At 35.1% G+C, this 17,748-nt stretch overlaps 2 protein-coding genes across 4 annotated transcripts in view; one reads left to right on the top strand and one right to left on the bottom strand.

Annotated features, from left to right (window-relative positions):
* The window catches only part of ZNF804B (zinc finger protein 804B), a 576,730-nt gene that overhangs the window by 532,681 nt on the left and 26,301 nt on the right, over positions 1 to 17,748 (bottom strand). The gene's annotated exons all lie outside the window — the stretch shown is intronic.
* Positions 7,684 to 14,638, top strand: TEX47 (testis expressed 47). Of its 3 annotated transcripts, none has more exons than XM_035253900.3 (2): positions 7,684 to 7,814; positions 8,352 to 14,638. In XM_035253900.3, the coding sequence occupies exon 2, from the start codon at positions 8,465 to 8,467 to the stop codon at positions 9,224 to 9,226; it is 762 nt and encodes a 253-aa protein (XP_035109791.1). In that variant the 5' UTR covers positions 7,684 to 7,814; positions 8,352 to 8,464; the 3' UTR covers positions 9,227 to 14,638. The 3 variants fall into 3 exon arrangements, with proteins under 3 accessions (XP_035109791.1, XP_078198214.1, XP_078198215.1); XM_078342088.1 differs by having other exon boundaries at positions 7,684 to 7,772; XM_078342089.1 differs by having other exon boundaries at positions 7,684 to 7,731.

The following is a 17,748-nucleotide window of genomic DNA, read 5'->3' on the forward strand; positions in this document are numbered from 1 at the left end:
AGGCCAACAATGGCACAAATGTAGGTAAGAGGTACCTGTCACTGAAACAAATAATTATAACGATGGGTGAGACATGGACCAGGGAGGCATTCATGATGATGATGATGGAAAGGTGCCTATACTTCCCCTATCACTGAGATCTTACTCTAGATCCCTGCGAACCCGCTGTCCCTATGGAAGCAGGCACCATCCCAACTGTGCTCTACTTCATCAACCTATTATATTTTCACAAAACAGACTTCACAAAAAGTGATATCTCATGTTCACATTTATTAAAACAGTGATACATGAGTCTCTCAATTGTTACAACTGCTAATTTTAGTAAATACAGTTTCTAAAGAAATGTGGAGTTATCTTGAGTTAAAATGGGCAAAGGGGCTTTAAATTTAATGGATGCTGGAAAAGTTTCAGGATAATAAAGGTTTGCTGGATAAATTAGAACAAATCTGTCTAGGCATCTAGGACAGAGCCAATCTTTAAAAATATTTTATTATGTTATTTTCCCTGTACTGTTGCTCTAGTTACATGGAATACAAATGATATGTTATTTAGACTTGGAGCATCACACAGTGGGGACTGTTGTGGGGACTAGGGGAGGGACAGCAGGGGGTAAGGAGGATGGGGAAGGATGACATGAGAAGAAATGCCTCCATACAAGGGGATGGAGGCAGCAAAACACATTGCCATGTATGTACCTATGCAACAATCCTGCATGATCTGCATATGTACCCCAGAACCTAAAGTGCAATAAAATGTATATTTTTTTAATTACAAAAACTTGTATAGGCAAACCATTTTCTTAAAGTTGATGAACAAATGTCAAAACATTATTTTTCCTATCATTTATAATCTTGTCCCAATCCACTTAACAACGTTTGGTTAGATCTCGGTAAAAATTACATTCTAGAGTTTTTTCTTCTCCCTGACATGAGGGGTAACTTTACCACAATTAGTAAGTGTGGTACAGAATTTCAAGCAAATAAGGTGTACAACAGTGTAACAACTGTAACATATTTTAACAAAAACAAACAAAAATGAATGCACAAACTTGCTGCTGCTTAGACCACTGTAGCTTCCAGGACCCAGTTTCTTTTACTGATTTAAAAACAAAATAGAAAAAAAGTTTGTGCCTGAACAAAGAAATTGGGATCCTGTATTAGTTCATTTTTAAACTGTTATAAATACACTACCTGAAACTGGGTAATTTATAAACCAAAGAGGTTTAATTGACTCACAGTTCTGCATGTCTGAGGCGGCTCAGGAAACAGAATCACAGCAGAAAGTGAAGAGGGAGCAAGATTTCTTCTTCACAGACGGCAGGGGGGAGAGAGAGCACAGGCGATACCACCATTTTTAAAGCCATCAGATTTCCTGAGAACTCCGTCACTATCACGAGAGCAGCACGAGGGCAACTGCCCCATTATCCAATCACCTCCCACCAGATCCCTATAATTCGAGATGAGATTTGGGTGGGGCCATACAACCAAACCACATCAGATCCCAATTTTATTTTTAAATATATATAATTTTGTATATTATACTATTTGTTCCAGTGAATAACTAGTTTTTCTTCCCTTGAAATATTCTTCAAAATTAATTTCAAGGACATCAAAGTAGTTGTTCATTAATACATATATTCATTATTTACAAAGTTCTGTTTTTTCTATAAAAATCATCTTTATGTTTCAAATGTTTGGCAGTAATTTTACTTCTTTTTAAAAATTTTTTTCTCACTTAGCCTCAACTTGAGCCTCATAATTTATTTATTTACCATAGGATCTAGAAGTGGCGTTACTTAAAGAGTAGATTTTTAAGCTTATGATTTACATTTGCAAATTTTGTTTTTTAGCAAAGTTGAATCAATTTACTGTTAAACTGGCAGAAGATAAGAAGGCTCACTGGCCAACTGCAGAGTTCTTAAAAGGGCTCTTGGGTGCCTCTAGCATTTCTCATCTCCAATTCCTCTGCACTTCACAGACAACTTTCTAAACACGGGATTACAGGCTGTTGAGAAATTCTCGTGATTATTGGCCACAGAGTAAATTTCAAACATCTGAGAATGCTATCAAAGTTCTCCACAAACTGGTTCCAACTTACTTTTTTCTTCTTTCCCTCTTCTCCCCACCACTCACCCTCTAGCAGTTCCACTCCTGGCTACACTTACAATCACCTGGAGAGTTTGTAACAAACATATACACGTGGGCTCTGTTCCAGACTAATTAAGTAAGACTGGGAACTGGCTTTTTGGGTGATGGGTGCACCAAAATCTCAGAAATCACCAGTAAAGAACTTACTCATGTAACCAAGCACCACCTGTTCCCCAAAAGCCTATGGAACTAAAATAAAATAAATAAAAATAAATGAAAAATTATCCACTAGGTTATTCTAATAGATAGCCAGGGTTGGAATCACTGTGAGTTAGCCTCTTCTTTCTTAAAGCATGGTATGTAGAGAGACTGGGAGACTTGTCAGAAATGCAAATTCTTGGGTCTCATTTTAAACCTATTAACTCAGACATTAGAGGCCTAGAGACCAGGAATCTTCAGTTTAACAAATTTGCCAGTTCTACGATTTGAAGAGAAGGCCTCTAGCCACAACAAACTATTTTGATTTTCTTAATGATGTGCCACACTTCCTATCTTTAACATAAAGGGGAGAGGTCCCCTGTATGCCTTAAGTTTACGAAGTCTGTTTTCCATCCTTCGTGAGACTTATCTTTGCCCCATACACACACCTTGCACACACACACAAATCATATCTATTTTTTAATTCCCAGCTTAAATGTTTATTCTTCCAGCCAGGTTTAAATGTTTCTGAATTTTGTGCTTTCATTGTTCATTGTTTATATCTTTGTACCCCTGTGTACACCCATCCAGCCCTGAACTAAACAGTCATGGGGATCTTAAGATCCACTAACAGAATTAAACTTTACATGTGCAGATAGAATATCTGATTCACAAGAATATTTCCATAGTGTCTGGTACATTTTGTTTTACAAATAGTAGATAGATGAAAAATATATTAAATGTTGTAATCAAATAACTAAATCTTCCTAGGCTGTGCTCTCCTTGATAAGTAACTACCAAACACTATTCCATAATACTTTTGGTAAACAGAGGCAATGCAAGAGAAAGTAGTCTGGTCTGGGGTATTCTTTTTTTTCTAGAGGAGAAGTGTCTTTCTAAGTAAATATTCAAATACCTTGTGATTTGCTAACTAAGCTCACTCAGATTTGCGTTGCTAAATCAAGTATATTTTTGTCTACTCAATAGGTAATTACATGTGCTCTTAGTGAAAGACTTTACCCAAGTTGTCAGCCACTTATTTAGATGATTAGTTCTCTTTGATCATTTTGATATGTGAACACATAGATAAAAGGAAAGGAAATGATTTAGAGTGTTTTGTTTCTCTAGTACATGAGCACAGGTGAGAGTTGAAAGTCTGGTGTTCCAAAGGGAAAGAAGTTTAGCAAATGCACGACCTCACATTTTAAAGGAATGAATTAGAGACCAATTTATGAAGCTATCTCTCAACTCTGTTTCTCTGAAGGCCATGCTGAAATGAGAACTCTTTTACTAAAGTTCCTAAAAAAACTCCAAAGTTAGCCTTTCTAAATTGGTGTTTCTAAAGCACTAAACATCTGCATGGTATTTATTGTTTTTCCCTGCTGTGTCTCAAGAACATCCCAGATTTCTGTACATTTTATCACCCCCACTTGACTCTAAGCTCCTGAAATTAGGAAGCAGGTATTTTTCAGACTTACATTTCTTAGAGTGCCTAATGATATTGCCTGGCCCACCAAAGGCATCGATAAATCTGAGATAAATGAGTAAATAGTAACAGTAGATAAATGTTGCTGAATCCTAGCTAGAATGTAAAAGTTTTTCTTTAAATTTACTTTATCCAAACCATAAGCTATCTTTCACTTACAGATGAATCATGTTATAGACAAGGGGAAGAATGACGCTGTGGTCATGGATAGGAATAGGAGATAATTTCCACCTCTTTACCCAGGTAGACAGAATATGGAGGCTGCTGAGAGAAGATTTTAATTGTGTACAAAATACTTAACTACTCTATAATGCAGTTTTCTCCTCTATAAATTGTAGAAAAGTTTCTATCTATTGTATAGGGTTACTGTTAAGAGTAACTTGCTTAGTAACTGCATGTGAAAATATCTAGTTCATGACACATGGTAAATAATAAATGGTATTTAATTGTTTTAATACTTTCTGTCTGGCTTACAGAAATGAAAAGGACATGGTAAGTTTGTTTATTCAGAATATTTGGTTCTGAAAAATAAAACCAGGGCCAGTTTATACAATAAAAATAGTATATCAGTAATACTAAGGTATACTGTTGGACACTAGTTAAAAGTATATGCTATGTATCAATGTGTGATAAGTTGAATTACAGAGGTAGATAAGTAAAATAATTGAAAGACTTGACATTCTAAGCATCTATTAAGGTTCTGTGACTTATCAGTTGTTTGAACTTGAACTTGGATAGCTATTCTAAATAGAACCCTCTGGGTAGAATAACACAAATGATTCTTTATCCAGATACATAGACACACAGAGAAGAGTCCTCTTGAGTCACCATCTGGGGGTAAATAACTTGCACTTTAGAGATGGCACATAAGGATTGTGGCACCTGGGCACTCACATGCTGAATGTCCATTGAGCAGAGTGTACAATTCTAATTACACATGACAATCAAAAATTGTCTGAATTGTATGCTTCTATTTCTATCTAGTCAGAACTTACTCTTGACAGTTGAAACTGTGATTGATGAATGACAAGAAAATAAGTTAAGTTGACTTTAAACCTTTCAGATAGCCATGTGACAATGAAGCTAAAATTTGGAGGAAGCAACCCAATAGCAACAAAATATAAATGCTTAGAAAGTGGAAAATTACACTTGGAAGATGGAATAAAGCTGTCAAACTATCCATGGTGATAAAAACTATTGCTTCTGAATGTATTGGTTTCAACCACACATCATCTCTACTCACCTTTTTTGACTCATAGAAATGATAGTTTATATGTTTTTCAAGATAACAACAATTAGGCTTTGTTAAGATATTATCAGTCTTTTGAAGAAAAATTAGCTTAGTTGATATTTTATACAGATTATATATTTATCATGATGAAATATTGTTCTATTAGGTTTATACTGGAGAAATCTAGATATATGAAATAAAAGGAAAACAAAAAGCACACGTGGTAGGAAAAGATTACCATTTAGCTTCTTTTGATAGAAGCAAAAAATATAAAGACAAGTGATTATCAGAGAGAGATTATGTTGGAAGTATTGATCAAAATGTGGAGCTGTGATTTAGAAGAAGGGGGAAGCCATCAAAATTGTGATGCCCATGAAGATAGAAATCTTAAAAGAGAGATTTGGAAAAAGCAGTGCATAGTAACCAGACCTGGAGGAGAGTGAGCAAAGTGAGAAGATAAAACTAGCAGAACTATGAAATAGCTTTTATTATTCATTCTGAGATTCGGGGAGTCCAAGAAGGTAGTGGGAATCTGACCAGGTGAGTTAAAAATCTGGTTCAAAATTTTATAGTACGTCACTCTCATTTTCTGTGGCAATTAATTCTTTATATTTTGAGAACATAATTATAATAAAAATACATAAATGAAGTCAACAGAAAGTTGAGGTAAAACAGTACATCCTGGGGTTAGCCTTATCTTGGGGGATACTTCTTGACCATGTTTGGGAAGAAACTGGGCTGTCAGTAAGGAACAGTTTCATAAAGAGGAAGACTCTTACCTGTGTATAAAAGACTAGTTTGAGTTTGGACACTGAAAAGGGGCTCCTGGGTGGCAGTGCCTCATAAATTCTCCTACTGACTTTGGTCAGTAGCTGTGTTAGGTAAGAAATCACACTGTTGCATGTCCCCATGTTCTCTCTGGTTTAATCCATCACTGGAAATTGGAAATAAATGCTAGAAGTCACTCTGGACTTGGTGAAGGCAGAAGCTTTGCCTTTTAGCACTCTACAGAGCGGAAGTAATTAGAGAAGACTTTGTAAAATCAGTATCTTTTTAACTTTATAAAGTAGATGTATCATAAAGGTTTATGGTTTCACACTCTTAGCTGAATTTGTCTCTATTGTGGGCAGAGACCCTTATAATCCAAATAAAGAAGTATGACTATGAAAGAGGTAGTGTAAATCAAGAACCCTTAAGGTATATTAAAGTGAGTAAAAAGACTTAGTAACAGAATAGACTTGGAGTATATAACTTAGAAGAAACATGAAATAATAAAACCAAGGATTTTGGCCTGGAAACTGAGAGGAAAACGTGTTAATTTAGATACAAGTAGGGTATTTGTAAAGGGAAACATATTTAATAAGGAAAATAATTGTTTAAATGTTTTTATTTTAAATTTGAAAAGACACAGTTACATTCAAGGAGAGAAGAGTTGTGAATAAGTGACTGGAGATAATTTGAGAATTTTCTGTGCAAAAATAATCTGGAATAGGAACTCAGTTTGTTCTTTCTCAACCTCAATTAACTAGTTGTGTCTACCTTGAGCCTCAGATTGAAAAATATTTTTAGTCCACAGCTAAGCTCAGCAGGAAAGCCCCATGATCAATTTCTAATATTAGTCATGCAATCTAGTGACAAGAGTGACATTAATGATCACTTACCTGCCCTCACAAGAGAGACATGTAGATGGTGCTGAGCTATCTGGGCAAGAAAGTAGAGTGAGAGATCCATCCACATCATGAGTGTAGAGCTTCAGTATTTTCCAGAGTTGGGTGTGAGAAGGTATTATTGGGTTAGAACACATAAAGAGATTTGGAAGGAAATCCAAGAAAGTGCAGTATCGTAGAAACCAGGAGAGGAGAGGAGGATATAACAAAGGCTGTGGTCAAAATGGACACATTCTTCCAGCAAAGCTGTACAAAGAATGAGAGTGGGATAAAACCTACACTGGGCAGTGACATGATTTGGCACCAGGTCTTACATCTTGGGAAAGATTACATTGCTTCAGGGAGTGACAAAGTGAATCACAATGAGGAAGCATAGTCCATTTTTATGTATTACACAATTAAAGAATTATTAAGTCACCTCTCTGCCCCCATTTGCTTGGATATTATCATTGTATTGTCATTAAAATCAGATCATTAGTTTGGATAATACAGACCTCGGGGGAAAAAAATTACTCTTAGGTTTAACTGTTAAAAATTGAATAAATGTGTTTTCTAAACTTGTTGTTTTAAAACTATTGTTTAGAACTCATGTGGAGGCAACTTTAAGAGATGCATCTCTTAAGACACAATTTTAAATGGTGCATCTCTGAAATTCACATTAAGTAAGCCAAATCTTACTATAGAACTTTCTTATCATATATTCATCATTCAGATATGTGTTCTTATACTCTTCAGTTAGTGTCTAAGTAGAACAGAGGCGTTCTACAACCATACTTTTTATTTATCAAAAAGAAAAAGATGTCCAGATTCTCACCATCTGTCTGACTTACAAATGCACCTGACTAAAAATAAACCATTCAGGAATAAGCCATTCACACTTCCTCTGCAGTGACTGAAGTGTTTGTTGAGATAGCTGCATTAAATTAAGAAACTTGGCGCTCTGGTCCTTTAATGGTGCTGACATTCTGACTCACAGATGCCCGAGGGAAGTCAGAACACTGGACAGCTGAGAACACTGGCAGTTGGGAGCCTGTTGGAGGACAAGTAGGGCCTCGAGGACAGGTACATGACAGAAGCACAGGAAAAAGAAAAAAAGATAAATGGCAAGTTGACCTGGAAAAAAAATGGGGAGGTTTGTAAGACGAGTAAGTTAAAGTAGCAGAATACTTTTATGTAGCCCTTACAACAACAACAAGAAAAAAAAATAAAAGGGAAATAAAGAATCATTTCTGAGATTTGTTGATAGGAGAAAAACCAAAGAATCCAGACTTTTCATGAAATGTTTATTGTTATTATCTAAGCAACATTATTAACTAGTAGCGACCTGACTAAAGATTACATAAGCTAATTAGGACTTAGAAAGCCTTGGGTTTTAAAAAAAGTGTTACAGACCAGTTAAATTTATAAAATAAATTGGAAGAATTACCATAAAAATACCATTTGTTAAAATTTGGCTTATAAAGAACAATGTATAATCATCATTACATGACATTTACAAAGTTTTTTCTAGGATGTGATTAAGCTCTTTCATTGTAAACTTTTAAAAAAATCTGTAGCTTGAGTATTGCTTTAACTATCTTTCATTTCAAAGACTTTGTTTCCTTATGAAACTGGTAAAAGATTAGGATTTTGCTATTCAGTAACATTTGACAAAATGTGATTTCTTCTTTTTTTTTTGTCAGAAGAAATAAAAACAAGAGTTCATCGCTAAAGAGTCACCCTGACATCGTAAATATCATGATTAGCTAAAAACTGGACTCATCTGGAAAAATAAATAAAATAAATAAGACTCATCATGTCCTTTTCCGTCCATAAGCAGAAGGGCAGCAAAAGGCCTTTGCCACTGGAGCCTCTTCTTTTGCCCCAAGTTCCACGTAGCAATTACCTGCACTTTCAAGAGGAGAAACAACGACTGCACCTCAAGAAATTCCTTCTTCATAGAATGTTTCTAGTGGCCAAGATACAAGCAAATGTAGACAAAAAAGATATTGCTGACTACTATGAGCAAGTGTTTCAGTCAGTTTTGAAACATCACCTAGGAGAAGCAGTGACAGGATTACTGCTCATGTATCCTACTTCCATTCTGCATATCCTCGAGTCCTCCAGTGGCACTCTCTACCAGGTTCTTTTAGATTATATTGGCCATGAAAAAGATGAAACAAAATTTTTTATTCAAAAAATGAAAATTATAGTCATTTCTCATGACATCCCAATGAGGCTTTTTATGCAATGGCATGTTTCAGTGATAAAAGTGCCAGTTATGTATCTCGACGATGTGACACAGTCACAGACCGTAAAAGAGGTCATCACAGATTTTCTCACACAAACTCATAAACTGTCAATTCACCTTTGTAAGACTATTAAAGTGGGCACGAAAGGACCAGGTGATAACTTACACCAAGCTGCAGCTGACCTACTCCTCCCAGAACAAATCATAAATTACCTATGCAAATCCGAAGAATTCATGGACCCAGCAACATTTATAAACATGTATAATAGACCCATACACATCACTCTGGATTCTGAGGTGGTGTGGCCTGCTCCTTCACATTTCTAGGATTGAGAGGGATAACGTGCTCATGTCACTTAAGGAATTTGCACTACTTGAAAGAAAACAATTTTAAAGTTACTTGTCTCTTTTAAAAGAAAAGAAACCGAACATTGCAATATACACAAAGGTAATATAATAATCTTTACAGAGTATGTTCAGCTAAACTTTTAAAATATATCTATTCATTGCAATATTAAGTTCAATACATTAATAGGTAGATGGGTTTAATAAGTTTGTCATAAGTTCTCAAACGTTAACATCATTTTCACGAAATGACAGTTTTCAAAAGAAAAGTATGCATGAGTATGCATGAAAAAAGACAAACGGAATTCAGATTATCATTCAGTCGCTCAACAGTTAATGAATAGTCACTATGTAGTATGACTGTATGTAGCAGAAGTACAGTATTGTGAGGGTACAAAATTGAGAAGAAAAATCCCACTCCTGAGTTCCTTGCAATCTAAGATTAGAGGCAAGTACATGTAGAAGTAGTTATGGTGGGATATATAATACAACATAGTATAATATAATATATTATTATAGTAGCAGTATATAGGAAGGGCTTTGACAGCACAAGTGAAGGTATAATCCTTGTATAATTCCTGCATTCAGAAAACAAAATCTAATTATTGAAAATATTTCCAAAGCCCACGTATTCTGGACTATATAATCAAGAATATTGAGACCATTATAAAGCTACAGAAAACAATAGCTATTTGGAATGACAAGAAAATACATTATCAGATGGCATTGTGCTACTCCATGCAACATCATTTATTGAACATCTCTTTATGTTACAGACATTTGCCAGGCGCTAAGGGATATGGCAGGGTACACAGAAAACATTATCTGCCCACTATTAAAACTTGCTTCTGAATGACTTTATGTAAAATAAGCAATCTGGTTATTTTCTCCATTCACTTTCTAGAAAGCAACTAATTTTATACAAGTTCTATTGTGACCAACTTCAAGTTGATCCCTTTCTTCTTTTATCCAGATGAATATTTTTTGCATTATTTAAAAATTTTTAGCTTGTTTAAGCAATTAATTAAAATCAATACTTTGAATACTGCAATGATATTTGTACCAAATCACCTTAATATCTTTTGGAACAGACTTTGTATTTAGTGGAGAAAATATTTATCAATATAGTTTTATTTTTTACAGTTTATTTCATTTTTAGTATCTTTGAGTGCATCTCAGTGTGCACCTCAAATATTTCATTTGCAGAAAATTTTGTTCTGCATATGAAAATGCTGACCAAATTTTATGTAACAAACAAAATATATATAACAAACCAGAATGAAAAGCATCATTATTACATTAACAGAGTCAAATGTTAGGAAAGACCATTCTATTTTCCAAATTTTGTAACATATCATTAAGTAGAATGATATTTTTCATTTTTAGCTGAACTTGAAGTTTCTTTCAAGTTAGCAACAGAAAAAAATATTTTAGATAAAATGAGAATTCTTCTAGCTAAGAGAGTATATAACTTTCAAAATTTCAATTTAGGGAAAAAAACACCTAATATTAGTCAGCAATATGCTGTCTACTTTTTGAACTGTGAAAAAGACGCAGGGGCCCATCAATAGTAAATGATTGGTGATAAAATTACTGGAAATGTAAGTAAATATTTTCCCAGTATAAAAGGAATAGAGAAAACATTTATCAAACATACAAGCTTTGGTCCAGGATTAGAATGAATGTGAAAAGTGGTTTGGGAGATTGAAGACCAGCATATATAAAAGAATAAGCAGAGAAAGGAAGGAGAAAATGAATAATAAATGTTTATTGGATCAGATAGAGTTTCTTTAGCAGGGTGAATTTTGTTTTGAAATAATATTTTCTGAAGTTAGCTAGTGAATAGAAGTTCGGGGTTTTGGATAAAAATTACATATTTATAAACAAGAATATATGGCATATTGTATTTCCTAAAAATGGTTGCCACAATATATCCAATCCCACATGCCCTTCTTACAACATGAGCTTGATATTCCTCCCATTGCATAGTGGCTTCTAACCCTCCCCGCTTAAATGCAGGCAGACCTCTTCTGTAACTGCCTCAACTGATAAAATACAAAAGAAATGATTCCATGTGATCTTGAAGGCTGGGTCATAAAAATGTTGTGCACTTTGCCTTGCTCACTTTAATGCTAGATCCTGGAATCCAAACACTATGCTGTGAGCAATCCAGCTATTTCAGACAACATCCCCAGATGAGGTCGCAGCCAACAGCCCCCGTTATCCATTAGATATGTGAGTGAGTGAGACTTCAGGTGATCCCAGACCCCAGGCTTCCAGTTAACCTGGGAGGCCAGTTCAGCTGACACTGTGTAGAGAAGAGATGAGCTGTTTTCACTGAGTCCTGCCCAACTTGGAGTTCTGTGAATGTTAGTGATTATTGTTATTTTCAACAACTAAGGTTTAGGTGAATGATTATACAGTAGTGTGGAACAATAATATATATGTGATGGGAAAACAACATATATGTATATAAACTCTTTGTGTCATGTATTATTCATTAACTTATGTAATAAAATTTATTGGCTATGTACTGGTAAAAATGTACTAGTAGACCAATCATTGTGCCTGTCACTGTATGTACAAGTAGCAACAAGATGTGTATTCACCACACTGCCAGGCATAGATTTTTTATGAGTCTATAATACTTTCTGGTGTCAGAAATGCCAGTAGAAACCTAATTCATTAAGCCAAAAAGAGAATTATTAACAATCTTAATCATTTTTGGAAGAGTTATAGAATCTCTCCCAATGATAATATTGCTGATTTACTTAGTATATCACAATTTTAAAGAATTCATAGCCGGTCGCGGTGGCTCACGCCTTTAATCCCAGCACTTTGGGAGGCTGAGGCGGGTGGATCATGAGGTCAAGAGATCGAAACCATCCTGATCAGCAAGGTGAAACCCCGTCTCTACTAAAAATACAAAAATTAGCTGGGCATGGTGGCGCGTGCCTGTAGTCCCAGCTACTTCAGGAGGCTGAGGCAGGAGAATTGCTTCAACCCAGAAGGCGGAGGTTGTGGTGAGCCGAGATCGTGCCATTGCACTCCAGTCTGGGTAACAAACTCCGACTCAAAAAAAAAAAAAAAAAAAGAATTCATAAAGCCTCAAATATGAAAATAACTGGAAAATAAACACAATGTGGCTAGAAATAATTTTAGTTACTTATTTAGTTACTTGTTCACTTTTGTGAACACACTAGAATGAATGTATTCAAATAAATTTATCCCATATATGAGTCACTTTGGGAAGATTTTCATTTGTCCCATAAACAACACCATTGCTGAAAACATTTTGTGACCATATGGCAGTTGAATAAAGGAGGTTTATAAATCAAAGGGAGCTTAAATATTTTACTTACATCTAATTTTTGATCTCTAATTTATTGTTATACTCCAACTTAATTAGTAACTTTAAGATTTGAACTCCGTTCATAAAAATCTTTTTTAAATTTATACTCACTCTCAAGGACAGATCTGCTATCACAGAACATATTAAAAAGAGTATAGCAATGCTTCTAAGAGGAAGCACAAATTGTTTTCAGTAACAAATGCGTTATTAAGATACTTATATAGGTCACTAATACAATGTCTTTAAATCAGACTCAGTTAGCTGTGTATATTTGGGGATATTTGATAAAATCCAGAAACTTTATATTTATACCTTACAAATTTAGTTTAACAAAATTCAAAGATATGAACTTTTTAAGCCTTAGTATGACTCACAAGGTAATTCTTAACTCAGTGAAAGTTATAATAGGATGAAGATACATGCACGTGTATGTTCATTGCAGCCCTATTCACAATAGCAAAGATATGGGATCAGTCCAAATGCCCATCAATGATAGACTAGATGAAGAAAATGTGCTACATATATACCATGGAATACTATGAATATATACTATACATAAAAATGAACAAGATCATGTCCTTTGCAGGATCATGAATGGAACTGGAGGCCATTATCCTTAGCAAACTAACACAGGGACAGAAAACTGAATACCCATGTTCTCACTTATAAGTGGGGGCTGAACAATGAGAACACATAGACATAGGGAGGGAAACAACACACACTGGGGCTTGTCAGGGGTGCAAGGAGAGGGAGAGCATCAGGATAAATAGCTAATGCATGTGGGGCTTGATACCTAGGTGAGGGGAAGACAGGTGCAGCAAACCACCATGGCATACATTTACCCGTGTAACAAACCTGCATGTCCTGTACATGTACCTAGAACTTAAAATAAAATAAAACTTAAAAGAAATAAAGTTATAGTTGCCTTACAATAAAACTTTAAACAAGAGTACAGAACTTAACCCAAACAGAAAAAATGAATATTTAACAGTGTGAACATATATTTAATATTCATATAGCAATGAAATATAACATACTCATATAAAGCCAATGATTATAAAACATTAAAATGGTGTGTCCAGCAGCATTCTAATTCTTTTCATTTTATATGGACACTTAACAACAGACTGCCCTGTTGATGATCCTATGCTTGTTTCAGAGTTGATATTCGGAAAGGTTATTGATTTCTTGAATAATAACTTAAATAATATTATTTGAAAGGATAAACTCTTCCAGGATGAATTCTAACATTCTATTATTATCACTTTAATAAAAAAGGCATCTGGATCCCTTCATGGAGCCTTATTGCTTAATACAAATAGAATTTTACATCCAGTGACTGTATCATAACTCTACAAACACAAAACCACATTTCAGTCAAGTTAAACCTATCACTAGCGGTAGAATGCCCCAACTTCCACAAGAAAGTGGAAATGAAACAGCCTGTCACCAACCTCACATAGCCAAGTACTTTCAAATCATTTTATAATGTATTAAATAATTTAATGCAGAATTAAAGTTCTCCCCCTTGTGGTCAGTTACTTAAATTTCCTGATTATCTGTGGTCAAGATGTATGTAGTTAATACACTGTACAGATTTTAAGAGCATGCAGACAGAACCCAAAAACTACCTTTCAAATATCTGTTTGACTCTTCTTATTCCACAGGTAAAGAGTCTGAGACCTAAACATTAGGGTGTTTTGCCAGTGGTAAAGGAAATATAACAGTATACTGGTATAACAGTGTAACAGCAGTAACTTACTAATAAAAGCAAAATAACAGTATTCTCCCATTTAGGGCCTTGTGATCATTAACCTCACCACATTAATTATGCAAGCCTTTATTCCTCTGTTAGTAAGCAACTTTAAGCAAATTATACCTGTCTACTCACCTTATCTCATTAGTTTAGAATTTTTAATTGCTATAGGCAGTTTATATCTGAGAAAAATTTTATATCTGGCCTAATGTTGAGTTGCTATATAAAAAAACTAATTCTTATCACCATTCTCTGTCTTTTCTTATTTTTTTGAAAGACCAAGTTCAATACCTTTTATTTTGATTATTTGCTTTGTTGTTAACTTCTAACAATGGTTGAACTTTGGATTCATTAAAATACTTTTGCTAGTATATTTCCATATAGGCAGAAACCTAAAAGAGATTTTCCATGTAATTTAGACCAAATATATTTTATTTAAGCATAGTGGCTATAAATTTCAAATGAAAAAGAAATTGTTTTAACTGAATGTGAACATTTATAGAATTAGTTCACCTGTAATTTCAGTTGAAAAGGTTACCTTTTATCCCCAAAGAGGATAGGAAGAGGTCTTGTTGAGGCATTCTTCTGTTTCCCTGGTCACCCTAGTTGCATGCTTCTCTAATCCATTCTAATTCATGCCATGACCTCAACTACCACCTAAGAGATAATTACTTCAAATACATATTTATGTCTTCACCAATTCATTTAACAAATATGCATTGTACAATTATGTTGTTTGCATTGCTGCCTAGGCCCTGAAGATACAATGGTGAAAATGACAAGGCCCCTGTTTGCAGTGACCATGTGCTCTAGAAGAGGATACAAAAAACAAACAAATAGAGAAAATGATTTCAGGTGGTTTCATGTACTGTGAAAAAAGTTATAATGTTGACATGACTAATGGGTCTGGTTTACATTTGTGGTCAGTGAAGCTTTCTCAAACTGAGACGTGAATGAAAAGAAGTGGCACTGTAATGGTCAGAACATTCTATATGGCAGAACAACAAGTGCAAAGGCACCGGGGGAGGAACGAGCTTGGTGTGTTGAAGGACAGAGTACCAGAGTGACCAGAGAACGGGAACCAAGAGGGGAATGAGGTTGGTGAGAGTGGCCAGGGACACACTAGTGGCCGCGATGACGAGGTATGGATTTAATTCTACCTGCGCTCCAGTCCTCATGGAGGGCTTTCTCAGGAAGTCCCACTGGAGCCCCATAGGCATCTCCATCTCCACATGCGCTGGATGAATGCATCATTCCCTGCCACCACTATTCCTTCAACCTACCCCTCCCCATACCTTCCTTGTGGCTATAAAATGAACCACTCTCCAAACAGCTGATGAGTCAGAAATTCAAAAATTATCCTAGATTCCTGTCTTTATTCTTATTATTGACTGCTAATCAATCCAATCCTCATCTGTTTTCCACAGTATTCACATTGTTTGATCCTGTTTCTGTGCCCTGCTTAGGGATTTTCCTCACTCCAATTCCCCTTTCCTTCTCTCTCTTCTCAGTCTATATCATGTTTCTAACAAACATAAAGGCAATATAGCATAAGGTTTAATCAAAGAGCCACTCTGGTGTCAAACTGCTGAATTGAAACCAGTTTCTACAACTTTATAGAAGTGTAATTTGTTTCTTTACCTTTCTATACCTCAGTGTCCTCATCTGCACAATGAGAATAATAACAGGATCTACATTTTATGATTAGTTATTGGTGTTAACCCATGAAACAATGGTGTAAAGATCCCATCATACAGTGACATCTTTGAAGAATGTTTAAATACTTCATTACAGAATTCACAGTTTGAAACAGTTAAATTCACTACAATAAAACCATGCAAACCTCATCTTTTAAGTACTATTCTCAGATTCATCTTTCACATATATATGTAAACTCCTAGTCATAAGGCCTTTAAACTCAGTGCGAAGGAACATCTTTAAAGAAGTGTGCATAAACACCTATTCACAGAGTTCACTATTTGGTTAACAGTTAAATTCACAGTAATTTGAGTACAGTCACACTCAATAAATATTATTCCCCTGATTAAAATTCTTCAATGGATTCCATTTCACATCAGGAAAAAAAGCAAAATTCTATAATAAATAATCTACAAAGCTTTGATTCTCTGATCTGTGCTACTTTGAAACCCAGACTCACCTTACTGTTTTCTCTTCTTCTCCTTTCTCATTCTCTTTTCTCATACTTGGTTCTCTAACAGTTCCCGATTATTTCCATGCTCTTTGACTTCATCACCCTTCCTCACTTCTCTTAGCAAAATTCTGCTTATGAATCAAATTATATCCTCTGTGAACACTGGAAAACTCAAAAAAGGTTTTTCTGTCCTCACTGTACATGGTACTCAACTACATTTTAGCAGTTCTGCTGCCATGCTGCTGTTTGTGTGCACACTCATATTCTTGCCAGCAACTTGGAAACAATTGCCATGGCCTTTTATTTTCATTTGTATCTTTAGTGCCTTGTCACAAAAATGAATCATTATAAATATCTGTAAAAACTAATCCATGGCTGGGCATGATGGCTCACGCCTATAATCCCAGCACTTTGGGAGGCTAAGGCAGGTGGCTCGCCTGAGGTCAGGAGTTCAAGAACAGCCTGGCCAACATGGAGAAACGCCTTCTCTACTAAAAATACAAAAAAAATTAGCCATGTGTTGTGGCGGTTGCCTATAATCCCTGCTACTCAGGAGGCTGAGGAAAGAGAATTGCTTGAACCCAAGAGTCAGAGGTTGCAGCGAGCCAAGATCATGCCTTTCTCCCTCCACCCCAGACACATGCCATTGCACTCCTGACAGAGCAGGAGTCCTTCAGGAAAAAAAACAAAAAAAAAAACAAAAAAAAAAACTAATCCATAAGGTTAAGTTTATCTTTATCAAAAGTGTTATGCAATCTCATAAACAGGCCATTATCAATATTTCTTTTATATAAATGGAAATCCAACGATTTTTATTCAAATTATCAACCAAAGATTGTTCTTTCCGGGTTGGATATCTCTAGTATTGATATATTTAGATGAGGTGTAGGGCATATAAATTATATTAAATCTTATTCTTTGTTGAAATAGATAGGTACTAACAGTATTTTCTGATACAAGTGAGCAATTTCTAGGAAAGAAAATAAAAGCAGTTTGATAAAGTAAAATAAATTAAACTAAGGAGGAATTATCCCAAATATTATACTTAGCCTGAAATCTCCTACATCTCCCCTTAATCTCATATCTGCATTCAGCAAAGAGAAAAAAATCAGCGGTGCTTATTGAGCTTAATTTCTTCCCTTAGTCAAATAAAAGCCACTCAAACATTAATCCAAGAATTATTTATTGATTTCCCATATATACACAGTCATATGCTAGGGACAATGGAAGACACAAGCACATAA

Source organism: Callithrix jacchus, chromosome 11 (genome assembly GCF_049354715.1).
Source record: "Callithrix jacchus isolate 240 chromosome 11, calJac240_pri, whole genome shotgun sequence".
In the NCBI taxonomy this organism is placed as follows: domain Eukaryota; kingdom Metazoa; phylum Chordata; class Mammalia; order Primates; family Cebidae; genus Callithrix; species Callithrix jacchus.